The sequence below is a fragment of the Delphinapterus leucas genome, chromosome 2, assembly GCF_059928025.1.
Source record: "Delphinapterus leucas isolate spDelLeu-1000000601 "Yukka" chromosome 2, BTC_Dleu_Yukka2, whole genome shotgun sequence".
Classification (NCBI taxonomy): domain Eukaryota; kingdom Metazoa; phylum Chordata; class Mammalia; order Artiodactyla; family Monodontidae; genus Delphinapterus; species Delphinapterus leucas.
In genome coordinates, this window is record NC_143130.1 from 64056684 (window position 1) to 64083046 (window position 26363).

The following is a 26363-nucleotide window of genomic DNA, read 5'->3' on the forward strand; positions in this document are numbered from 1 at the left end:
ATTTACTACAGTCAAAGAGATAAGAGGAGGGACTTCCCTGGTGGTGCAGTGGTTTAGAATCCGCCTGCCAATGCAGGGGACACAGGTTCGATCCCTGGTCTGGGAAGATCCCACATGTTGCAGAGCAACTAAGCCTGTGCACCACAACTACTGAGCCTGCGCTCTAGAGCCCATGAGCCACAACTACTGAGTCTGCATGCGACAACTACTGAAGCCTGCGTGCCTAGAGCCCGTGCTCCACAACGAGAGAAGCCACTACAATGAGAAGCCCGCACACCACAACGAAGAGTAGCCCCCACTCGCCACAACTAAAGAAAGCCCACACGCAGCAACGAAGGCCCAACGCAGCCCAAAAACACAAGAGAGAGATAAGAGGAGACAGGAACAATATGGTCTGAGGGACTCAGAACATACCCAAGAGGAAGACCCTCAGTGACAACTGGCATCTGGACCTCAGAAAAGAGGTTCTTCTCTGCTTAGAGCAAAGAGGGTGTCTTCAAATCTTCCAACAGTCCGGATACACGATTTTTCAGGACAGCTGTTAGACTTCATGTACCACATCCCCACACTACCCTGCCTCCCCACCGCCCTCCAGCTCCTTCCTGCTGCACCCATTTTGCTGCTCAAGCCCAGGCCACAGCTCTATTTCCTTGAGGATACCATCTCCTAAGCAAGGCCATAAAGCAAGAGGAGAAAAGGGATAGCCTCTCCTAAGCCAGCAGGGGAGGTCTTGGCCTCCAACTGAGAATCTGTGTGCTCTGGCCTCCTTCAGAGCATTCTGCACCAGGCATCTGACTTCAAAGGCTCCCTGAGCTGGGTCTGGCCCTATTCCTTCAGCTCTCTGATTCTGCCATGGTGGGTGCTCAAACCTGAAGTTCCTGGGGCCAGGATGAGAGCTTGGCCAGCTCCATGCTGTAGCCAGTGCCCTCTAGGAAGGGCATTCCACACAAGGAGTTCTACACACCTGAGCCCTCTGCTGGGAATGTGTGCCTCCAGGCCTGCACACATCATCCTGGGGGTGACCGGTCACCTGAGCAAAACCAGCACACTTGGTGCTCAGGGCTTTTCCTGCACTCTGGTGATTGCATCCTCCATCTGTCGCCTCTCCTGCATTTCTGAGGGGCAACTGAACACATATGCTAAAACACACTTGGGAAATTCCACACCCTTCCATCTAATGGACCTAAAGGGGCACCTCCTATGGGCCCTACACTGTGCTAGGTCAGGTGGGGAGAGGCAAAAATGGCACACAGGATGCTTCCCTCTCCTCCAACTAGCTGGCATGAAAGGTAACACCTGCCAAGTGTCCAATAATAAAGCTGTGCGAGACTAGAGGAAGGAACCATTTTAAAAGGATGGACCTGAAAGTATTCTCTAGCTTGATCTGGGTGGTATAATATATGTTATTCTTCAATTAAAAAAAAAAAACTGTGACTGGCCCTAGCCCCCAGAACTCAGCAGAGACTAGACAGGCCAAGTGGAGAGAAGACAGAGGATAGAAACATTGGGGGACCCAGGTCTGGAGGCTGGTGGATGGCAGTGGGAAGTTGCAGAGGGCATGGGTTGGAGCCCTTGTCAAAAAAATGTCTAGGGACTAACAGAATGTCAGAGACAGAGGGGATCAAGAGTGAGGGTTCTGATGCATGACAGCCAAGGCAGCTCTCTCTTTAGGGAAACCAAGGAGTTCTGGGAAGTCTCAGTATACACACAGTTGATGGGGAGGTGGGGAGACGTTTGCTGGCTTCTCCTAGGTTCTGATTGAGTGGGGACTACATGATGGATGGCTAGAAGGTCCAGGGTACTAGAAAACACTCAGGATTCTGGAAAAGGTGCCCTGGGAAGTGACCTCAGATAGTGACCAGCAGCTGCCAGCCCACAGGTCCAAGATCTCCACCATTCCCAATGCCTGGTTTCCCCAAAGCAGTCTAAGCAGAACAAACCCAGAGCCCACCGCATGCTAGGCAGGGTCAGCCTCACCATCCGCATGGCCCAAGACCCTGTGTTTTGGGGACATGTGTGGTGAGCCTCCAGCTCAGAGGTGGAAGGGAGAAAGCAGACACTACGTGCTCAGTCAATGCCAAGGACTGAATCTCGACCACACGTTAAGCTAAGCAGGGGCCCTCTCCACATCTCTGGTCCTCTGGCATCTGCTCCCCAGCATGAGAGGCTCACTACCTCACATTTTCACTCCATATTTCATAAGCCCTAACTGCCAGGATGTTTCTCCCTCTATGGGGTTGAACTTGGCCTCTAGGAGATTCCTTACAGGTCTAGGACATACTCCTGTCTCCTGAGGCTGCTCTTCCCTGCCCATCCAGTCTGGTTTTTGTACACCTGTTCGGTGTGCTGGCTCTTCTTCTGCAGATGTTGGGCAGCGGGGGCCCTGAAAGGATCACAACACTTCAGGTGCAGTCTGAGTCAGAGGGAGGAATAATCTCCTCCTTTGACCTGCATTCTATGCAACTATTAATGCAGCCCAAACTTTTGGGGAAGCTCCGTGCATTGTATGTTCACTGTAGCTCACGAGAAAGAAAGTTCTCCTTTCATAGGCACCTGCCTTGGTTTCCCACAGTCACTTGCTGTGGCCCCCAGGCCCTGTCCCACTGGGCCTCTGCCCACCTTACCCCGCTTTAAACCACTACCCTCTCGTATTCACAGCCCTTCTTTCAGTTCCCCCAGCTAGCCCTCTCCTCCCTTCCTTTTCACATACAGTAGCCTCAGCCTGGAACGTTCTGGTTCATCTTTCCCTGGGTAACTCCTGCTCACTCATCTTTCTTCTGATCACTTCCTCCAGGAAGTCTTCGCCTGAAGCTCCCCTCTCCCCCTCACTAAACTAGGCCCCATGGTTACCCCTCTCATAGCACCCCTTACCTTTCTTCCATGGTACTTATTGGAGTGTCTCCTCTTCCTTGTCTGATAAAGGTCTATCCCTCCCACTAGACAGCTAGCCCTGAGAGCAGGGAGCACATCTACTTCTGCTCCTCACTGTATCCCCAACACTGAGCACAGTTCCTGGCTTGGGATATACGCAGAACAAAGTTGGATCAAGTGAATGAATGCACGACTGAGGCACAGGGTTACATTGTCTAATTAGGCAAAGCCCCTTCATTACCACACCACTCCATCCTGCCCAAATGGAGCAAGAAGATGAAGAGCAGAGGGTGGGCTGTTGAGATAGGCAGACCTGGGCCTGAGTTCCAGCACTGCCACTCACCAGACTGTGCCTTTGGTGAGTCACTTCACCTCCCCCAGCTTCGGTTTACTCACCAGTAAAATGGGGATGGCAATGGTGGGCCCCTCACAGGATGATGGATGAAGCACAAATCATGTATGCAAAGGGCCTAGCACACAATGCTCAGAACATGTGAGTCTTCTCCCCCAGAAGCTTGTGAGAGGGGTGTGTTCACATCCCAAGACCTCTAACGGGCAGGTAGGTTCTCATCACCTGGGTGGGGCTCCTCTGCTGCAGGCAGAGCAGTGGGGACAGGGAAGAGGTATGTCTCTCACCACCAGATCGCTCTGGGAATTCTCTAATTGGGTCTGGGACCATCTTTGCTCTCTGATGGCCTCAGAGCCCCTCATCTTCATCCCACTTTCAGAGTCACAGGGAAAGGGCACACTTTACCGTCTCCATTTTCTAAACAAGCAAGCAGAGGCTCTGAGCCTCGGCTGCATGGGGCACTCTCACCTACTCTAGTCCCGGCTGCTGCCCCTCCCAGGGGGCTCAGGCTCTGCCTCTGGCATGCTGGAGTGAGGGGTCCAAGTCCTTGCCCTCCCTGTGCCTTGGTCAGCTTGTCTATTAGAAAAGGGTTCCTTTTTCTCATACCCCTCTTCCCTTGGAACCACCACCAGGGATGAATAAATGGAGAAAACATGACATGACTTCCACCAGGTGGGCCTCGTCTGCTTCTTTGTGAGATGTGAGACGGTTACCCAAGGCTATATCTGGGCAGAAGTGAAGCAGGCGTTAGCACCCAGCCATCAGAAAAATGGTCCTGTCCTCAAGGGCCAGGCACTTGAGGCATCAGTGAAAACCGCTGAAGCATCTTCAGGACACATTTAAAGCCATAACTGCACAATCCAGCACCTGAGCTTTCCAACTCTTTCAAGGGCCATTGCTGGCCCCGCCCACACTGGTAAGTCCCTCCTGCCTGCTCTGGCCCAACTGGACCCTTCCTCCTCAGACTAAACCCCTTGGCTTTGGGCTCTGCAGGATGAGGTTCCTCCCGCCTCCACCTACCATGTCCAACTTCAGAGCCAGGCTCAGAACCTGGTTCAGGTGTGCCATCTGGCCCCAGGCCTTTGCACACATTGCACCCCACTCCTGCCATTCCTACTCTTTGCTAGTGCCCACACCACCTTTAGAATTCAGCCCAGGTAGAACCTCCTCTGAGGTCCTTCCTTGTTCCTCAGACCTCCCCTGCAGGGTGGGTGGGCTGTCCTGCTGGTTCACTTGGCACCCTAGGCCTACTTACCGCCATCCCTTCCTCCCTCCCTGGGCTGGTCTTTCTGCTCTGCTGTCTATTCACTGAACTGGAAGTGCCTTGATGACAGGGCTGGGTCTTTGGTCCAGGACACTGTCTGGAACACAGACTTTGAAAAATGTGAATATGGGGAGGTTGTGCATGTGTGGGGTGGGTGGTATGTGGGAACTCTCTGTACTTTCCACTCAATTTTTCTGAGAACTTAAAACTGCTCTAAAAAATAAAGTTTATTAATTAAAAAAATTTTTTTTAATGAATGAAGAAACATGATCAGCCTTTGATTATGCAACATTGGCTTGCAGAGGCCACAGGCTACTGTATTTGAGGGAGGTACCCCAGGCAGACCTGTCATTCCTGAGGGCAGGGACTTCCCTTCCCTTATCAGCCCTGCCAGCCTTGTCAGCCCATGTCTGAGTGCACACAGGTGGTGTGGTCTGACTGGCTGGATGACCAGCGACCAATTCCCTGCCCATCCACCTGTGATGCAACAAGTTAAGGCGCCTGCAAAGGCCGTATGAGGTTTCAGCTGGGCCCTCCATTGTCAGCGCTATGGCCACTGACCCATTCCTGGAAGGTCAGGCTGGCTGGTGAACGTAGCAGGAACTAACCCCAAGGTTCACAAACCCTCCATATGTATGTGACCTTGCAGACTTTTTACCCCTGATCTAGAGTATTCCTGTATCCCAAACCTGCACAGTCTCTCCAGGAGCCCCAGAGGGACTGAGCTGGAGCCAGAACAGGCTCTGTAGACCAGAGGGGACAGTCCTGACTCCAGGATACCTGCCATTCGATTTCTCAGTGTTCCTGTTCACCACTCATAGACATGGGGCAACACAATGACGATTTATTTTCCTAGAAATTCCCGGCCTTGGCCACTGCTCCCCTTGAGGTCCAGGAAGATCAGAGAAGGCTGCAGAAGTCTTTGGAGCCTCCACCCTTCCCCAGCCCCCTGCCACACACTCACCCACCTTCCTCAGCCACTGCTCACATGCCAGTCCTGGAAGAGGCCACAAAGAGACTATCACATGGTCTGCCACACTCCAGCTGTTTCTCCGTTTGGTCTCTTTCTCTGGTCTTCCTCCAAAGGCCCTGAGCCTGGGAGGCAGCATGACCCACTGGAAGAACCAGGGCTTGGAGCCAGCCAGAGCTTCCCTGCTTAAAAGCTGTGGGACCTTGAGAACATTAAGTAACATCTCTGAGCCTCAGTCTGCTCATCTGTCAAATGGGGATAATAAGTTCCCCCTTAGGGACTGCTACGAGGATTATGTTACAAATGGTAGCTGTTACTTCACAGAGCATGGCTTCTGAGCAGTACTTCCCTCTGGTGCTCTGTGGCAGGGTGGCAACACATCCTGGTTTTCCCAGGACAGTCCCAGTTGATGCCTATTGTCCTGGCATATTTACTGCCCCTTTTCACTCTCAGAAGAGCCCACTTTCTTTTTATTTATTTATTTATTGGCTGTGTTGGGTCTTGGTTGCAGCATGTGGGATCTTCGTTGCAGCATGCAGGATCTTTCATTACGGCATGTGGGCTCTCTAGTTGTGGAGCGGGGGATATTGAGCACACGGGCTCTCTAGTTGTGGTGCACTGGCTCTAAAGCGTGCAGGCTCAGTAGTTGTGGCACACGGGCTTAGTTGCCCCACGGCATGTGGGATCTTAATTCCCTGACCAGGGATTGAACTCTCGTCCCCTGCATTGGAAGGCGGATTCCTAACCACTGGACCACCAGGTAAGTCCCAGAAGAGCTCACTTTCGACAACAAAATACATGGTCAGCCTACCTGCACCTCTCTCCATTCCCAACTTGGGTCCAGCCTGTGTGAGCAGCACCCTCACCCATTTCTACTCTCCCCTCTAAGAAGCCATGTCTTGGTTTATAGTTAGGAGGATTTTTATAACCTTCTTTCTGAGCTTCAGGTTATTTTTTTTTTTTAATGGGGATAGCAATGCCTATCTTGAAGGCTGCTTAGAGGATTAAATGAGATAAGGTATGCAAAGCACTTGTCTGGCATAGGCCAGGTGCCAGATAAACATGAGTCTCCTTCCATGGCCTTCTCTCCCTGGTTCCCATCATGCTGGCTTCCCCCCAAGAGTGGGGCTCCAGAGCTAAACTTCACCCCTACCAAGAGAGTGATTTTTAGAAGTTCCAAGTGACATATGAGCTCCCAATCCATGATCTCTCCTGAGAGCAAGAAACGATCTTCACCTCCACCCTCCACTGCAGGCCCCGAGGAGCATTCCAGCCTCTCCTTCCTGCGTGCAACCACGTGTTTCTGCTGGCAGCTTCCAAGCCCATCGTTATAGCTGGAAACCCTTCAGCCCTCAGCTACCTTGCCCACATGAACAGAAGGCACCTTTGAACTCTCCCCGCTCTTCCAGGAATCCAGAGGCCCAAAAAGGAGTCTGCTGGGCCTCCAATCCCCAGGGACCTGCTATCTGGGCCAGCAGGCAAAGGGTAATCATGTAATCTCAGCAGATAAAGCCACCATGAGACCAGCCTGTTGCAGCAAGGGGATAACATGCTCCCAGATCACACCTGGATTAGCAACACGTCCTCCAAAGACCCTGAAGCTCAAATCTCCCATCTGCCTTTTGCCCTCACACCCACCTGCTCCTGGCATTCCTTTGCTCTTAGACAGCTATAGCAGTTCTCCTGGCCTACTCCTTCCACTTGCCTTGCCCCAGGTGGCACGAAGCCTGCCTCAAATATTATAGAATATTCTGTTCCACCAGGAAGCTCTCGGTGTAAACAACCTGTCAGTCACTGGGATCTGACTCTAGGGTTCTTTGTTCAGAGGCAGTTGCGTGACGTTTCAGATTTTCATGCTGCCCTAGAAACAATATATGTATGAAGGAAGCTACAGGAAGAAAAACGTAATGAAGCAGCTGCTAAATTGGGACTGAAAAAAGGTATCTGGTGGTGGTGGTGTGTGGTGGAGGGGGTGTTTCAACAGATCGCAGGGAGGTAAATGCTAATGAGGGTGGGAGCTCTGGTTCTGCAGGGGTAGCCTATTTGGAGGCAGCTTTAGGGCAGAAAGAGAAACTGGCTGGGTGACCCTCACTTTCTCATCTATAAAATGGAATTAAATATACTAGTTGATTCTGTCATGAGGCTTTATGTTCGGAGGGTGAAGTGAAATCAAGGAAACTCTCAGCAGTATAAGGAACACATAACACATATACATAACCCAGACATAATCTAGGGCTCCATATGGCTCAATCCTGCACAGAGTCACACTCCAAGAAGCACAGACTGGCAAAGGAATTTGAAAGACCCGATATTCTAGTGATTGCCAGTGGGGAGAGGGAAGGGGGGAGGGGAAAGATACGGATAGGGGATTAGGAGGTACAAAGTACGATGTAGAAAATAAATGAGCCACAAGGATATATTGTACAGCACAGGGAATATAGCCAATATTTTATAGTAGCCTTAAATGGAGTATAATCTATAAAAATATTGACTCACTATGTTGTATACCTGAAACCAATATAGTATTGTAGATCAACTATACTTCAATATAATTAATTAATTTAAAAGAAGATCCAATATTTACTTGGGCTTCTCGAAGAACATTAAAGTGTGTCAAACTCAAAATCCTCAGCAGCATTCCTCAAAAATCCTTTTACTCCCCACCCCCATCTTCTGGTACCTCTTAGCAGCTTGGAGACTCTGTTAAGCCAATTCCCAGAATGTACCCCAACTTCTGGCCAGCCTGCATGGCTCTGCTGCCATCCCTCCACTCAGGCCCCTCTCAGCTCTTTAGGATGGAGTTAACCAAGTCTATGCTCCATGCTTTATTTTCTTTCTCCCTTTACGCATTACCAGAATTTGTCACAATAAAGGTGACTCTGGGACCAACCGAAAAAGTAAGATTCCTCCCCTTTTCCTCCCATCTTCTCAGTTCAATATCTCAATCTTTTTTTTTTCAAATTCTACACCACAAAATGTCCGGGAACCATGAGGGCAGGCTGAACAATCCTGAAAGAAAAGACTGTGGTAAGCAAAGCAAAATTCTTTTTAGTGGGTGAGACCGGGAACCATTAATAAGTCTTGCACCACCATGTACACAATTGTCATTAAGATCTCCTTCCCCCCATTTGCCACAGGACTGTGGCTTTTATACTTTCTAATATTTTCCTTCACGTCATCACTCACTTTTGCATCCCTTCCCTTTCTAGAACCATGGGTGTGGCCAAGGCCTTCAGCACAGCCTGGCTTCCCTGACTTAGCATCTGGCTTCCTCCCTGACTCCAGCTTCTCAAGTCTCCCATCTGTTCTGCACGTACCACGCAGCTGATCTTTACTGCACTCCATACTCACCATGTGGCTCCCCTGCTGTACAGCTCCGACTTCAGCACATGGAGTCTAAGATCCCATCCAGGTATCCCACATCGAGCACGTGGCAGTGCATCTCCACCTTTGCCTGCACTCTAACTACGCTGGCCCGCCAGTGAGCACCAGCCTGAGTGCCACTCCCTCCAAAGGGCCCACCCTGGCTTCTTCTCAATTCTGAATCACGGCACTCACAGAGTCTGTGCCACACAGTCTCACTTTTGATTTTCTCTGTCACTTGATTGTTTTAAAGCCTTGAGTCTTCTTCCCATAAGACCATAAGCTCCTTGAGATCAGAGACCTCAAAGGCTTATAGGGAGCACCCAGGGATACTCAGAAGTCATCTTCCTCTATGAGCTCCTGAGGAGAAAAACAAACCGTTTCTACTCCAAAGGCCTTGATGGAAATCTCCAGATGCCCCTGCCAAGTCATTCTTAAGAACTTCTGGATAAAGGGCAGAGGGAACCCTTTAAAAAATGTATGTAATTGTGGCTTTTGTGGTGGATAATATATTCATCTGGCTCAAAACTTAAAATGAAGTCAGCCTCCCACCTTTGTTTCTCAACCACCCAGTTCCCCCATTGCGAGGCAAACAATGGACTGGATTCTTATTTATTTTTCAATAAGTATTCCAGCAAATACAAGCCAATACGAATAGATCCTCCTTTTCTCCCCTCATTTTTTAAATACACAAGCTAACATGCAATACATATTGTTCTCCATCTTGCATTTTGTTAAACAATGTATCTCAGACATCATCCTGTATCAGGCCTAGAGACCTTCCTCACTCTTTGTCTTGCGGCTGTGTGGTGTTCCAGTGCAGGGATGACCCTGATTTATTTAACCAACCTTCCGTTGTTAGATGGGGAGAGTGTTTCCAGTCTTTTACTACCATATGCAATGCTGCAAAGAATAGCCTTGTTCAGATTTAATGTCATATATGTGAGTGTATCTGTGGGACAAATCCCTAGAAGTAGAATTGCTGGGCCAAAAGGTAAGGTGAATATGTAATTTTGATTGTTCTCCAAAGAGGTTGTATCATTTTACACTCCAACAAGCAAAGTACGAGGGTGCGATCTCCTAACACCCTTACCAACCTAGTATGTGAAAACTTTCATTTCAGTGTAGTTTGATTTGCACCACTCTCCTCGTGAAGGTGGCTGAATAGCTTTTATAGTCGTGTGTGTGTGTGTGTGTGTGTGTGTGTGTGTGTGTGCGCGTGTTTATGTGGACTCTGTTTTTATCCTCTGTTCACTTTTCTTTTGTGTTCTTCGCCTTCTTCTAATCAATGTAGAGGAACTCTTTGTATATTAAAGGATTTAGCCCTTTGTTATATGACCTGTAGATAATTTCCCCAGTTTGTTGTCTTTTGACCTTGCCTTTGGGCTGTTGCTAGGTGGAATTGTTTATTTTTCTATAGTCAAATTTATCAATCTTTGCTTTTATGGCTCCTAGGTTGGGTGCCTGGCTCAGAAATGAGCAAGACACCCCCCAACCCCCTAAATACACACACACACACACACACACACACACACACACACACACACAAAAAGCTTTTAAAAATTCTGTCAGTACAAAAAAGCTTGGAATGACTTGCCAGGTTTTGTGAGGAACAGGACAACTCCTGCCCTCCAGGAGATTCCAGTTTTAGGGAGACATAAACTGACTATTGCAATTCCATGGTATAGTAAATAAGAGGGGGCACAATGGGAGCCTGGGCTAGGACCACCTAATCCAGCCTGAGTTGGCCGGGCAAGGCTTTCCAAAGGCAGTGGCACCCAGGTACATCCAGAGGCATGCGTAGGAGGCAGCCAGGGGAAGAATGGTCTTCCAGTAAAAGCGGCAGCATGTGCAAAGGCAAGTAGCAACAGGGCTCGGTCAAAGTTGTCCAGTCTGGCAAGAGAACAAGGAGCCCTGCAGGGTTGGTGTGTGGTAAGGGGTGGAGCTAGGAAAGTAGACAGGGGCCAGATTACCGAGGGCCAACAGGATACTGCCCCAAAGTCAGGGCCTTACCCTGAGGCAGTGGGGAGGTGGCAGGGGGACACATCAGCCGTGTGGAGGAAGAGCTGGAGACGATCCAGTGTGGAGGCTGGGCCCTGGCTCTAAGGCTTCTGCCTCTTGCCCAGCAGCAGCCACGGCAGCCTAGAGGCTCCAGGCTGCCAAACAAGACTGAGAATTTCAAACCCAAATGTTCTGTTCTGTCAAACTTCCAGAATTCTATAAAAATCATCAGGGAAGCTAGCACCTTCTCTGAGAAACATTTCTACCCAAGATGATGACAACTACAAGAGCTCTGACTTTTACTGTTATCAGTGGTTATCACGCCCACTTCAGCACCCCGCTGGCAGATGGGGCCAGGTAAATGCAGCTCAGATACTACCTGCCCTCCCCTCAGCTTCAGCCTGGCTCAGGAAATAGCTGGGCTCTTCAGCCCCCGCCCATTCATCCAGACCCTCATTCAGAATGGGCGACAGGATGCGGGACTGCCGTGATGGAGGGGTGGACCCCAGCTGGCCCGTGTTCATGGGGACATCTCTTTCCTTCTAGCCAACAAGGCTCAGTCCCACTATGAGCGGCCACAGACAGGCCTACGAACTTCTCTGCTCCTGTGACTTTTTAAAACAGGCATTTTGTAGCAGGTGTCCTGAGCAACTGTCCTCGCTAAAGTGCCCAGCACAGAGCCTCGCACACAGCAAGCACTCAGCAGCAGTTTCTGTTAAAACTGGAAGCCTCACCATTCATTAGGAGGTTGCTGAGGGAAAGGAAGGGCGATGTGGACAGAAGGAGGGAAGTTGGAAAACACTTAAACAGAACTTTGGGATTGCCTCTGGATTTCAGTTGTCCAGGCCCTCACCATGCCCGACCCCCAAACCAGCCAAAGAAGTTGGTTCTTGATGCTACCATTTTAGTTATATTTTCTTTAGTGCCCTAAGACAATTTTATCCCAAAGGATCACTTGATTAAGTCAAGTGCTATAGAGATAAAGGCTCTTAGAGGCTGCTGGAGGCTTGGTTCCAGCCAGCAGGCTTCCTGGGCCCTTCTAAGGCGCCTCTATTCCCCAGTGGTCCGAGGGCATGCAAGGGGTACCCGCTCACCCCGGCCTGGAAGGCAAGAGGGCAGGAAGGCAGCCCCAACCTCAGCTCCAAACAGTCAAACAAGCCCCAACCCACAGCAGCCATCAAACAGCAGTAGGTCAAAGGCAGGGTAGCGGAGGGTTTCTAGGGCAGAACATGTGTCTCTCTGGAGTCTGCTTCCCCCATCCATGTGTGCCACTGTGGGGGCAGGGGGAGGGACAGACACCGAGGTCCCCATCTCAGGCACAGAAAAGCTGATGAGGAGGACACCAGGAAGCAAGGGGCCTGGGTTCCAGGTCAGATTCCAGCCCTGCTGGCTGTGTGCCTGTCACTTGTATAAAGTGCATGTCAGCCTAGGGTCGGGGATTTTATTTTTCCCAAAATGAGACAGTCTATTTCAGTAAACGTTAGAAAAGCTCACTGGTATGAATACATATCTAGCTTTAACTTCCATTTTACTTGACATTTACTATGTGAGAGGTAGTAGGGTAGGCATTTTGCATACATTATCTCATTTAATCCTCTCAACAACTCCATGAGGAAAGTGAGGGTCAGAAAGGCTGAGCCCTGAGCCCTAGTCCCACTGCTAGTATGCGGCAGAGCTGGATTTGAACTAGGGACTGTCTGGCTTCTGAACGCTTTGCCCTTACCTGCCATACGATATAGGAACTAAGGACAGTCAGTCAGTTGCCAGCCTAGGCCCTTCCCCCGCCCCGGATCTCTAAGACCACAGAGAGGCTCTAAAGGAAGGACAGAGTCTCCCAAAGAGTCACTTTTCTTTATTCTCAGTACCCCCGATCTCACAGCACGGTCTGTGGGAAATCTCAGGGCCTTGCCACCTCGCAGTCTTCCTTGCACCCCACCAAGAAGCTGAAGCTCCAAAGGTCTGGGGATCTCCAGCTGTGGCTCTTTCTAAAAGCAGTTCCTGGGCACAACATTGGATGGAGGTTTCTCGGTCATTCCTAAGTCCCCTTCCCAGAGCACAGGAACAATACAGCAGCTTGCTCCCCTGGCTTGCTGTGCCCATCCCAGGAAAAGGTGGGGAGGAACTCCAGAAAGCGGGTGTCTCTTGGTTGAAAGGAGTTGGGACCTGGGCCTTTGGTCTAGTTTAACCTGGGGCAGGTCACGCTCCTGGGGAGGCTCCCGAGCAGGCCCAGGCCAGACCACTACTCAACAAATGCAGAAGTCTTCACCATATCTTGCCAAAGTCCACCTTCTTCACCAACTTGGCCTGAAAACACCTGAGTTCAGAGGGACATGCGTGACAGAAATCCCCGGGTTCAATTCTGCTGGAAGGCACCGTGCTGGGAGAGGACTTCTTTCACTTTGTCCACAATGGTGCCCACCTCAGCCATGGCCCCCAGACCTAGGGAGCAGAGTTCGGCTATGACCCTGCAGACTGAAGCAGGGGACCGTCCCCCACCCACCCTCACCCACTGCTCCCCGAGTGTCCCACCCAGAGCCCAGTGCCTGAGAAGGCCAGGACCAGGCCTGAGGCAGACCCAGCAAGTCCCTTCCGAGACACCCCCGGGACAGGCCCCAGGAATAGTTACAGCAGCCATCTTGAACTGTATGGGCTGCATGCCAGGGAGGATACCAGGCAGTTTACCTAACAACTCTGAGAGACAGGAATTACCACTTCCATTTCCCAGATGAGAAAGCTGAGCTGGAGGTCACAACAGGCTGGGATCTGAAGCTGAGCCCTGCCGCGGCCCCAGGCTGTGGGAATGAGCTGTGAGCCTGGCCAGACACCCACCTTGGTCTCCACAGACCAGCTTCTTGGCCACACAGGGGATCTCGACATAGCCGAAGGCCTTGAGCTGGCCCACCTGCTGCTCGGTGATGGGGTGCTCCCACATGGCGGTGTTCATCGCCGGGCAGAAGAGCAGGGGCTTGCTGCGGTCCCAGGCCCGGATGACACAGGTCTGTGAAAAAGGTAGGGGGTGCCTGCTGCTCTGCCTGCCACCCCTCCCTGGCCTTCCCAAATCCTACCCTCTGCTTCTGGGCCACAGCCAGCTGAGGACTTGGGATGACTGGGAGCCACTGTCTGAAGGGAGCTGTCTCATACTTTGAGGGTGGGGCTGTGTCTCCTGGTCCCTCTCACCTCCCCATAGGCTCTGTCACAGGGCCCTACACACAGGAGGTGCTCTACCAATGCTAGCAATGGCCTAGCCACCTCCAAGCAGACCTCCCTTACTGTGCAGAAAGGGCTCCCTCTGCCCAAGCCTCTGTCTTCCTCACAGTCAGCCACACCTCACAGACTGAAGCAACCCTGGGCAGCTGGGGGCAGGCCTGCGGTTCCCACAAAGCTAAGGACCAGACTGCCCAGCAGGTGGGCTCATCTATCCTGACACCAGCTCTACTTGAGGCCAACTAAAGCTTGGCCATGAAAACAACATCTTCCACATGACAAAACCCTCTCCCACGTGTTATCTCATGAACCCTCACTGCGACCCTGTAAAGAAGTTGCTGTCCCATTTCACAGAGGGGAAGCTGTACTTCCCAGAGGTGAGCCATTACCCAAAGACACACCAGACGATGATCCAGGGCAAGGCTTTGCACACCGCCCATGCCATCCTCCACTGCATCGTGCAACCTCACTACCTCCCGATGTCCAGGCCATCCCACCAAGTCACATACCAGAGCAGCTATGAAAGGGACAGACCAGCTCACAGAGTCTTTAGCACTGTGAGCTTTGCAATCACGTGGACCTGGGTTCAAATCTTGCTGTGCTATCTGCTGTTACTAACCATGAGAACTTGAACAAGTTCTTTCATGCCGGGAGTATCAGCTTCCTCTCTGCAAAAGCCCTCTCACTGGGTGGTCTTGAGGGCAGAGGGTGAGAATACTTATAAAGGTCTTTGCACAAGGCCTGGCACAAAGTACAGGCTCCAGAAGTAGTAGCTCCTGTTATTATTACAGGCATAGGCTCCCTGGGCCAGGGGCTGCCTCGGGGAGAAATAAGCTCTGGGCCCCACAGGAGTGTGCTCCCCTGGGCTCTGACTGCTTCAGGCGCCTCTGCCTAGGCTGTGGGCCCCTCAGGGAGACAGCGGCTGGCACACCCCTTCCCTGAAGTGGAGCCTGTCTGCAATAAGAGGGGGAGTCCAGAGAACAATGCCACGAACACGCCAGGGAAAATGCCTGCCCTCCTCAGTGCCCCTGCCCTCTCCTGGGGACAGGAAGGAAGTTGGTCAGCACACAGCCTCAGGATCTGGGGGCTTGCGTCATCCCAGACACAGCGTTTGTTTCCCACCAAGTCCTCACAATGAGGCAACCTGGCTATGAGTGGACAGTTTCAGTCCACACTTCCTCTTGGCCCTGTGCCACCTGCTGCTTCTGCAGAAGTCATGAGCATACCTAGAAGAGTCCCTTGACTGCGTGTGGGGCGGGTGTTGGCAGGGCTGGGGTTCTAAATGACCTCAAAGGGAAGCACAGCAACCGGAGCAGAAACTCAACATCTCCATGCCCCACACCTCTCTAGCTTTTCCCACCTCATCTCAAAACTCAGCGCTTCCTGGACAAACCACAGCTCCTCCAAACCTTCCAGCGCAAGAGGGCCGAAAGGAGGCATCAGTTCCCACAGTCACTTCTGTTTGGCCCATGTTGTGTGCAGCACCTCAGGCTCTGCCCCTGGGAATCCGCGTGGGTGGAGAGAAGGCTTGGATCCGGGTCAGGAGACCAGCTGCCAGCTATACTGGTGACCCAGGGAAGTCACCTCCTCTTTCTGGATCTGCTTGGTTATTTAGCACAAAGAAGGGCTAGAGCCTGAGTGGGCCAGAGGGCAGACAGAGATGCACATCACCCAGGCCAAGGGCCCTGAGACTGGGAACACAGGTTCATACCTAGTGCACTGCTCTAATGACACCCCAAGCTCTGGACACTGGAAAGGGAGATGATCTGAAGGAGGGAGGAAGCAGGGCAAGCTTCTTTTGGGGGATATAAGGACAAAACATCTTTTGAGAGAGCACAGAGCCACAGACCATGATGACAGCAGTGTAAGATTTGCAGTTCTTTGAAATACTTGCACCTTCAAGGGAAACCTTTGAGGCAAAGGGCCTCAGGGCTGGTCCTGGGAACATATTCCACTGCTCAGCCAACTCAGTAGGAGGGAACCCCAAAGATTTCAGGGAGTGGTGGCAGCACTGAAGAAAAGAGGGAAGCAGAGCTTTCAGGAGTAAGGAAGGAGCCCTCAGAGAATTGGCCCGGGCCGGGGCTTAGCTCCTAGAGGTTGGCGTGCTTTGTCACATCAGCTGGCTACTGACCGACCAGTGGGAAGCCTGGAGATCTGGTGAGATGGTGCTGGTTACACACAATGCTGACGCACTTAGATGAAAATGGCCAGGAGCCTGACCTGCTCCGCCGTCCTGTCAGCCAGGCACTAGCCCCACCAGGAAGCCTTCTTGATAACACTGCTCCTAGGCCTGCCCTCCTCTGCACTCCCCCACCCCTGCGCCTGCCACGCAATCTGTGTGCTGCTCTTCTTCTGATCACCTGTGCTCTATTTCAAATGATGCTTAAATCACTAGCAGCTTCTTTGAGAAGTACCTTAAGCACCAATCAACAAGCATATGAGGAGACTAACATCCTATCTAACCCCCAAAACCTTGACCCAGCTTCGTTAGTCACTTCATTTACTTTGGCTGTTAGCCAAAGTAAAATGACTGATTGCCTCATACATACAATAAGCATTTCCTGAATGCCTACTACATGCCCAGTACCGTGCAAGGTGGTGACGCCATTGTCAAAGGACTGACTGTACCACACACCAGAGCATACTCTAAAAACCCTCTCCTTCCAGACTGTCAGCTCCCTGTGTCCTCTGTGTCCCTCCACACAGGGCCTGACACATGGCAAGTTAAAGCTCAATGGATGAGGGAAGAGGGATGATAAGGGAGAGGGAGGGGGACCACACCCAGTCTTCCCAAGATGATCATGTAAACAAAGGCTCTTTAAGGACAACAGCTCCCTGGAGGTCCCCCAGGCCTAAGACAATCCCCACTCTGTACAGCTGGACTTCTCTTCCTCTCCTCCACCTTGGGCCTCTCGTCCTTTCTCCTTTCTTCCCCTTTAAGCTTTCCATAATATACAGGAAAACCACATCTCAGCTTTGTGGCTAAAGCTACAGGAGAGACAAGTGTGCCTGAGAGATCCGTGCGGAAGTAAACGCTCTTATCCGATTACCCATGTGGATATCCAGGTCCTGATGGGAAGGCAGAGCTAAGGTGGGCAGGCAACGGGGTTGGGCAGGGAGACCAGCAGAAGAGCATGTTGAGGACAGCCCATGAACTATGGACAAAGAAAGAGCAGCTGAGCATCGGGGGGCAGGTGAGAGGTGGACACCCTCAGAGGGCACCCGCAAGTCGAGTCAACCCATCAGGACCAGGCCTTCTACCCACTTGCTGGAGCACAGGTGAGGCCAGGTGGAGGGTTGTCCAGGGGACTGTGTTCCGAGCAAACAGGCCCACCATAAAGGGATTCCAAGGTGAGAACAGAAGCAGTCTGCAGCTCAGCAAACTGGGAGTGAGGCCCAGGGAGGGAGGAGGGCCCAGGGAGTCACTCACAAGCAAGTTGTCACAGATGCCACTGGCCACCTTTCCCAGCGTGTTGGCATCGAGAGGAGATACCAGCATGAGGTCTGCCCACCTCCGCAGGTCAATGTGGAGAACTGGGTCGGATCGGCACTTCCACATCTGGCAGAGGGAAGGAAGTGGGGTCACCGGGCCGGCCATTCTCTCAGTGTGGAGGGAGGAGCGGCAGGTGGGGTGAGGGCCAACACAGACCAGGTACACTAAGTCAGGAACCCAAGGGAGACCACCTGAGAGACCCCTGCCCAAGTTCACTGCCACCCCTCTTGCAGCTAAGCTGGTGAACATTGGCTGTGGAGCCAACAGCCTGAGAGAAACCAGCCCTGAGGAAACAAACGCCCCTTGTCTCTCTGAGCTATTCCCTTTATGGTTTGGTTTTCAAGAGAACTGACATCTGGCAGGGAACTCCTGGCCTGTCTGCTTGAGGCGGATGCTTGGGTTGTCCAAGCCAGTGGAAAGGCTCTGGGCGGTGAGAAATGGAGGGGGCGGGGTGGGGAAGACGGGCCAGCCAGAAATGTTCTAGGCTGAGAATGTTTAAAAATGCCTGGCAGGGCACCCCTGTGAGGCCCACACTCGATGTCTAGTGAATCGGCCAGTGCCCGCCCCTCTGCAGGAGAGCAAAAGCAGAGCCCGGCAGCCGTGGGAAGTGAGGCACTCTCCACAGCCCCGACGCTGGGAGCCGCGTGGACAAGGGTGGCGGGAACAGAGCCCCTCTGTGGTTTCATCAGCCCAGATAAATACAAGGACACTCACCCTCAGGCCCAGGGCCAAAGCTGAGGTCTGCCTGAGGTGGGCGGAGACTGTGGGCCTCCTGCAGGCCAGAGCTAGACAGATGTTTTCCTCATTGCCTCTGCCCGGAGAGCCCTGACCGCTGACTTGAGCCTGGCCTGTCTGCTCCGGCCACCAGAGCCATAGGCTGCAGGGAGGATGGTCCTATCCTATTGGTACAAACATGATGGAACTCAGCCCTGGGGCCCCCAGCACTGACCTCCCATTCATCAGCGTCGCTGTAGAGGGTGACAGGAACATCCTGGGGACTGTAGAAATGTTTGGCTCTCTCAGTTGTGACCACTGCTACTTCCAGCTGTCACCAAGAAAAAGTGGAGTGGGGGTGGAGAAGGAAAGAGAAACTTACCAGAGCCACCGGCCTGGAGGCCACACGGGGCCAGGCCAGCAAGAGCTTTCCTCACAGCCTGGCTGTGCAGAGGACTTCTCCCTCCGAGGCAGCGAGCCCCATGTTTGCATAGCTACTTCCGCTGTCACCCGAAGGTCAGGCCTCACCAGGTGCAGCCGTTTCACTTCCCTATCTGAGGCGCTGCCGAGGAATGAGTCACCAACTGCCCAGCGTATATAAAGCTGCAGGCTCCTGCCGCTCAGGCAGAGACAGACAGGAAGGGAAATTAGGGCAAGAAGGCCACGCAGGCCATGGCAGGCAGGAGGGGCCACCCCAAGGAGGCTCACAGGTCCTGAGCTCTGGGCCACGCCACAGATCTGCCCTCTGCAGGCAAGGCACTGGGGAGCTGGGGTCCTGCATGTGGTGTCTGCAGCCATGGCCCAGAGAGAAAGCAGGCAGAGTCCCTTGCCGTACTTCTAGGAACAAGGCTTCGTGGGCTCTGGCTGCAGACAGGCTCCAGGAAAAGCAAACCTGTGTGCCCTACACTCATGGGGCAAGAGTGATATTTACCTTCACACTACTCATTTAGCAGATAAATTAATAACGCAAACAAGAGGGATGGTTAAGGTGCTTAACAGACAGAAACAGCACATGATAGGGTGAACAGCACTAGACCAGTTCCCATTACTTGTAAAACGAGATGTCAGACTAACAAGCATGCAGATTAAAGGGGCCCAGAAGAGGTGGCTGGGAGGGGAGGGGTGTAGGAAATCACATCTTTGGGGGACATTTATCCAGGAGGGAAAAAAGTCAAGGGTGACAAGGACAGAATCATCAACTAACCAGAGCAAGGGTCATGGGTGGCAGTGTCTGGGCTAGATGTGCTCTTTGGCCTGCATGGGGTTATAAACTTTTTTTTTTTTTTGCTGCGCCAGGCAACACGTGGTACCTTAGTTCCCCGATCAGGGATCGAACCTGCGCCCCCTGCAGTGGAAGCACGGAGTCTTAGCCATTGGACCACAAGGCAAGCCCCGGGTTATAAACATTTTTAAGCCAAAATATACAAATTGGGAGATTTCACACAGAAAATCCAATTTCCTGGCTCCTTTTAAAAACCTGACTGGGACTTCCCTGGTGGCGCAGTGGTCGGGAATCTGCCTGCCAATGCAGGGGACACGGGTTCAAGCCCTGGTCCAGGAAGATCCCACATGCCGCAGAGCAACTAAGCCTGTGAGCCACAACTACTGAGCCTGTGCTCTAGAGCCCGTGAGCCACAACTACTGAGCCTGAGAGCCACAACTACTGAAGCCGGCGCACCTAGAGCCCGTGCTCCGCAACAGGAGAAGCTACCGCAATGAGAAGCCTGCTCGCCGCAACCAGAGAAGGCCCACGCGCAGCAACGAAGACCCAATTCAACCAAAAATAAGTAAAATAAATAAATTTATAAAAAAACAAAACAAAACTGAGTGCTCTGGCACTGCTGGGCCCACATTCCTGCTTGAGAATGACTTGGTGGGACTTGGTGGGGCTGCCTCTTTGGATGGGCCGTGCCCATGCCATTTCAACCTAGTCCCTGCTCCTCCCTATCATCTCACCAAGGCTCCCTCTCCTCATTTGTTTCCTGCCTTTTGTGGGTTATCAGACACTGTTCTGCACAGTACCTAGGAGTAAAGCTGGAACCAGGGAGTAGAAATCTCAGAGAGGCAGACTGCAGAAGAACTTCAAAAGGTCTGGTGCTCCCAGCTCTGCTGAAGAGCTCTCAGATTTGTCCATTCTCCCACTCACTCCCTCTTGGAACCTACCATCCCCCAAACTTGCACAAAACCTGAGGGACCTCTTTAATGGTCATTTAAACCAAACTCCTTTTGAGCTGGGGAGTCCCTTCTAGGATAGCCCTGAACGAGCCTGGTCCAGTTCTGAACAAGATGGCAAATGAACAGGGCTGCTGTCCCTCCATGGAACCCAGCCCTGAAGATGTCACAGGACCAGCACAGGGAGAGCAGTGAAAGGCAGGATGGTGCTGAGACTCTTAAGACACAAGACAGTAATGACGTAAGGTGTGGGGCATAGTAAGTTAGAACTAACCACAAGAAGAAGAATATATAACTTTCGAAACAGCAGAAGAAAATTCAATCTACACAATAAAGGATAGGGAAAGGAGAAAAAAAAAAAGCAGAGAGAACACATGATAAGCGGAAAGCATTAAATAAGATGGAAGAAGTCCTAATAGAATAGCAATTATAGTAATTATATAATTGGCTAAACTCCCTAATCAAAATTCAGACTCTCATACTGGATGTTTTAAAATCCATCAATCACATCAAAATGTGTCTGAAAAGACACATTTAAGACAAAAAGATATATAAAGCTTAAATAAAAGAATAAACTTTCAGTTAAATAAAGTGGATTAAACTCTACTCCCTCTCAAAAGCCCACTGAAATAAAAGTAAAGGGATTTTTTTAAAGGTATGAATCACCAAAACAAAGAGAAGAGGACAAAAACATAAACAAAAACCCAGCAGTTAAGATATATCAACACATAAGATATGGAAGTGGAAGGAAGCATTAACAGATCAGATTAGATCAGACAGGATCAGATTTTTTTTTTTTAATGAACATTCCGGGAACAAAAAGGAACTCTTGGAAATTAAAATTATAAATAGTCAAATAAAAAATTCAATATAAGTTTAGAAGAAATTTTCCAAAAAGTAGAAGAGAAAGATAAAGAGATGGATAATACTATTAAAAAAGATGAGGTGGTCCAATGGTTAAGACTCCACGATTCCACTGAAGGGGGCAAGGGTTTGATCCCTGGTTGGGGAACTAAGATCCCACATGCCGCATGGCACAGCCCAAAAAAAAAAAAAGATGAGATCAGAAGACCAACTCAAGAGGTCCAAAATCTGACTAATAATGAGTTCCTGAAAGGGAGAACATAAAAATAGAGGGGTGAAAATTACAAAAGAAATAAAATGAAATTTCCCCAAACTGAAGAACTCAGAGGTAGGAGCCATCTCTTCTGCCTACAGAGCTCTGAGAAGGTGGCAACCTGTTAGGCTCAGGGAACCTGAAGTCTCATGTCCCTGGCATCCACTGAGTATAAGTCAATGGAGCCTGAGCCCACATCAGCTCTCCTGGAAGCCACATCCTCCTACTGAAGTATATAGGGTTTGCAATCAGCAAAACCTCACAAGTTCTTTTCACCCATGTTGCTACTAAACCACAAGCCCCAAACTGTACTTGCGTTGTTACTTTCCCAAATGTAGCCCCTCACATTTCCCTGGTGCATCCCACCTTTCCAGAGTTGGCCCAGTGTTTGCTCAGTCTATGTAAAGAGCTCCAAAAATTTCAATCCTGTTCCTCCTGGCCTGTTCTCAGCCAGTACCACCATCAGTAGCCCCAAGACACAAATCCAAATGATGAAAAGGACAAGGTCAAGAGCAGAGCCCTTCGCCAAGGTCCACAGGTTGGGCGGCTGGGGTGGGAAAGAATCAAGAATGAACCCTTTCCAAGTAGGATCTTTCCCTGATTATAAACATGCTGATAACATTACCAGGTGGTCCAGGGGGATGTCCTAAGATTCCATCAAAGCCCTCACCAAATCCAAAAATACTCTAATATCCAAAATAAAATAAAATAAAATTGATATGGCTTGTCCCCAGTGAGCCCAATCAAACCCCAGTAACAACCATTTTCTAAGTGCTTTTCTAAGGGCTCACAAGCTTTTTCTAATTTGTGGAGCCTACCTCTTCCGCCTTTTTGATAAATGGACATTAGTCATCTCCAGCCTCTAGCCCCTCTGCTGTTTCCCACACATCCTGTAGGTCACCAACCACAACCTCAGCACCCCAGGACAGAACCTGCCAAGTTCAGGAGATGAATCACCCAACTTGGGTTCAAGTCTCTTCTGCCACCATTGGTCCTTTTTCAAACTCAAAAGAAAACAATGGAAGCCAAGTGGACTCAAGAGTCCCTGCCATTTCTTTCTGTCCCCCCACTAATGTTATACCATTGGCCTCCAGGACCAGGCATTGTTCCATTGCTCTTTTTCTAAATATATGTAAGAGCCCTCTTGGTCGTTCTGAGTTTCACTGCAGGCTTCAGCTCACTCTGGTGACCTCTGGACCATATTCTACCTTTATCTTTGGTTATATGTTCCTCCTTTCCATTTAACTGCTTTCCAGTTTCCTTCAACAGATGGCTTCAACAGACATATCAGTTTCTGGTCACTGCCTTCTTTTCCTTAAGAGGACTACTTTCTTTCATTTCTAGGAGCTTCCTGACCATCCTGAACAATTTGCCACTTAAGATCACCCCAGTTCATCCTCTCTCTATTCTGAAATTTGGAAAGCTGCTTCCTGAAGATCGAGTTCCCCTACTCTCCCCAACTCCCAAACGGCCTGCCAGTTCTCAAAGTGAGGATTGTGCCTAGGGCCAGCCTTCAAAAACATACCCAGTTTGGTGATGGCCCTGTTCAGGGGCTCCCTCCTCCCTCTCAGCTCTACCTTTTCCTTCCCTCTGCATCCCCCTCACAGTCTCCCCCTGGCTCCTGGGGAATTCCAACCAGGGGTCCAAGTAGGCCTCCCACCCTGGTCCATAGCTGCAGCTTGAGATCTTCCCCTTAAGATCTTCCCCTAGTCTCTCAATCTATCCGTCTCTGGCTACCCTCCCAGGTTACACTGTCATTGTTAGGGAGCTTCTTGGGGTAAATGTCTTTCCTAAAGAGTAATGTGAAGAGTATGTAATAAGCCCATCCTTCCCAATGTCCCTCCCTTGACCCCTATCAAGCAGCCACCTCTCCTTGGCAGTGACCCTGACCCCAGTGTTGTCTGGCAAGCCCAGGCTAGTTTTTCTGGTTTTAGAAGTATGTCACTTGATCTGATTCTTCAGTCCTGTGGGCTTTGTTCTTTCATTTTCATTCACTCGGTAAAAAGGTCCTGGGAGCCAAGAGCTAGGCCCTGGGTTGGCACACATTAAAAAAAAGAAGGCATGTTGTGTTACCTTCTGAGATACTAAATAACTTGGGCTAGTCACTCATTCACCCTGACCTTTCCCTCAGCAAATGCTAAGGAGTCTCGGCAGAGCAGAAAACTCCTGAGGACAGGAACCCTCCTTGGCTTTCTCTTACACCCTCCTGGGTCATCGTAGAAGCGGGGCTGGACATTAAAACAATCTCTCACACACATCAGAGTTCCTGAAAGGCAGCTCTGTGCTTGGCCCCCTGGCGAGACCCTGGCCAACAGTTTTTATGTCTTAATATTTTTAACCTGAACTTCTGTGTGATGTGACCAAGGCTTGGCCAGACCCTATTACATAAGCTGCCTGCATTTTGCTTAGCATTTATAGAGATTTCTTCCTGAAACCAATTGGCAAGTCTGGTGTTCCTTTCTCTGTTGAAAATACATCAGCAATCCCATCTGGGGCTCCTGGGGAGTCAGGGAGGGGAAATGGAAAACAGAATTTGGGGCAATACTTCCATTTTTACTTTTAGGCCCCTGGTCTGGCCCAGGCTGCTTCTGGGACAGATATCAAAGGGATCTGTGGAGAAGCACTTTCACAGCCACAGGATGAGATAAATCCCATGGCTTGAATGTCCACCTCCAACCTCATCTCTGGCCTCTATCCATTACAACCATGAGCCAGTAGCACCCTCTCCTCAAGTAGGACAACCAAAATGACATTGTCCAGTGTTCCCTAGGAGGCAAAACTGCCCCAGTTGAGAACCACTCTCTACAGAATCATCCACTAGAACTCTCTGCAGTGAAGGAAACATGTCACACCTGTGCTGTCCAGTATGGCAGCCTCTAGCCACATGTTGCTATTGAGCACTTGAGGTGTGGTTGGTGTGACAAAGGAACTGAACTTTTGGTTTTATTTAATTTTAATAATTTAAATTTAAATTTGAATGTGGCTAGTGGCTACCGTGTTAGATAGCACAGCTCTGGCATATACAAGGAAAGAAGAGCCCCAGCTGGAACCCCCAGCTCAGTGGCTAGAAAAGAGCAGGTGTTTCTAGTAGGGCATGTGATGATGGCTCCACAGGAGACTGACGAGGACTCTAAAGAGGAAACACCGGCTATGACTTAACCCGGCACAAGGCAAGGAACCCAGAGTTTTAGTGGCTTAGTCCTCTGGGCTGACACACACAGCAGAAGACCCCGACATTGGGCCTCCCAGTGTTGACACTGGTAGTGCCCGGGGCCTGGGGGCCAGCCAAGAAGCTGGCATGACTCTGAGCATGGGGGTGGTGGGAATACTCTAGAAAAAAGGACTCTGGGTGCCGTCAGCACATGGGGTTGGGGTGGGGGGAAGCTGTGGAGGAGGTGGCCTCATTAACAAATCCCCGAGGGAGTTCCGGTTGGCTGAGTGGGTGTCCCAATGGCTCACAATGATGTCTCCACTTGACAAACATTTACTGAGCCTACTACACACATGGGAGCCAGAGCTGGTAAGGGCTCAGTGTGTCTAACAAGTGGGTGGGGTATATATGACCCCTGACTATAAAGCAAGACTGACCAGGCAGGAGTCCACAACTGCCTGGGGCTTCTCAGCCTCATGGCCGTGTTTAGGTGGAGTAGAGAATGCCCATAATCTGAGCTCAAGTCCACTTGCTGATGGTGGTCAGGAAACCGGCCTTGAGCCCCAGTTCCGCCAGCCCACTGGCTGGGGGAATCTCTGGCAAATTCTTCCTCTCTGGCCTGGTTTCTCCTCCGGAGCCATGAGCCATCTGGACCACAGGGCCTCCAGGGGCCCCTCCAGCTCGCTGCACCTCCCAGCCCTATTGTGACCCTTGTCCTTTCCCAGCAGGCTCTGCCGTTCTGTCCTCTGCCTCCAAACCGGCCTCCTGGGGGAGCTGGTATTCTAGTCGCATGGCCCATCCTGCCATTCAAGCAGGGCATAGCTGCTAATCCCTCCCCAACTAGAGAAATTTCTAAAGAATGAAACTAGAGAAGCAGACTGCAGAGGCTCTCCATAGGGACGCTATTCTGGAGTAGCAGGGAAGGGCCCTGGGTGCAAGAGCCCTTGGCCCAGGGCTGGCTGCCTCCAACCAGTGGCCTGCAGAGGTCACTCCCTGGGGGAGCAAGCCAGGGAAGGATGGGGCTAGCCAAGCCAGTGCAGGTCCAGAAAAATGCCTCAGAGTGCTACTGCTGAGTAGATTAGTTTCCACAGCAGGAGCACAGAGCAGGCAGGTGGCCCCTGCCTGGAAAGAAAGAAAAACCTCAAACCAGGCCATGTTTCTCCTGCTCTCCTTTCCTCAATGAGCATTATTTAAAAAAAAAAAAAAAAAAAGCATAAAATTACAAAGAACATTCCATGATATCCCTACTAAAAGCCCCACTGACTTTAAAAAATAAAATAAGGGGAACTCCCTGGTGGCGCAGTGGTTAAGAATCCACCTGCCAGTGAAGGGGACATGGTCTGGGAAGATCCCACATGCCACAGAGCAACTAGGCCCGTGTGCCACAACTACTGAAGCCCATGCGCCTAGAGCCCGTGCTCCACAACAAGAGAAGCCACTGCAGTGAGAAGCCCACACACCGCAACGAAGAGTAGCCCTCGCTCGCCACAACTAGAGAAAGCCCATGCACAGCAACGAAGACCCAACGTAGCCAAAAATAAATAAATAAATTTATTTAAAAATAAATAAAAAATGAAAAAATGAAACAAAATAAGTACACAGAGAGGTTAGAAAATCAAAATTGAACAGAATGACACAAAATGCAAATCTCCCTTCCTGCCCCCATCTCTCCACAAGGGTAACCACCTCCGGGG

At 50.8% G+C, this 26363-nt stretch overlaps 1 protein-coding gene and 1 long non-coding RNA gene across 11 annotated transcripts in view; one reads left to right on the forward strand and one right to left on the reverse strand.

Moving 5' to 3' along the window:
• The window catches only part of PPCDC (phosphopantothenoylcysteine decarboxylase), a 96648-nt gene that overhangs the window by 61545 nt on the left and 8740 nt on the right, over positions 1-26363 (reverse strand). For 8 of the 10 annotated variants that reach the window (XR_002645504.3, XR_016392038.1, XR_016392040.1 and 5 more), the window contains exons 1-4: positions 18612-21948; positions 18465-18513; positions 17453-17581; positions 13648-13816 (exon numbers count right to left, since the gene is read on the reverse strand). Coding sequence is in view for 2 of the 10 variants with exons in the window: in XM_022580051.3 (XP_022435759.2) it covers positions 13172-13257; positions 13648-13816; positions 17453-17581; positions 18465-18513; positions 18612-19027 (849 nt within the window). In the remaining 8 variants the exon portion in view is untranslated. Of the gene's footprint in view, positions 1-12655; positions 13258-13647; positions 13817-17452; positions 17582-18464; positions 18561-18611; positions 21949-26363 lie in introns of those variants that run through there. The other 2 variants (XM_022580051.3, XM_022580053.3) reach the window with 2 other exon arrangements.
• On the forward strand, positions 14515-20762 carry LOC149750160 (uncharacterized). The gene is made up of 2 exons (XR_016392041.1): positions 14515-17301; positions 19526-20762. It is a non-coding gene; the product is annotated as an uncharacterized LOC149750160 (long non-coding RNA).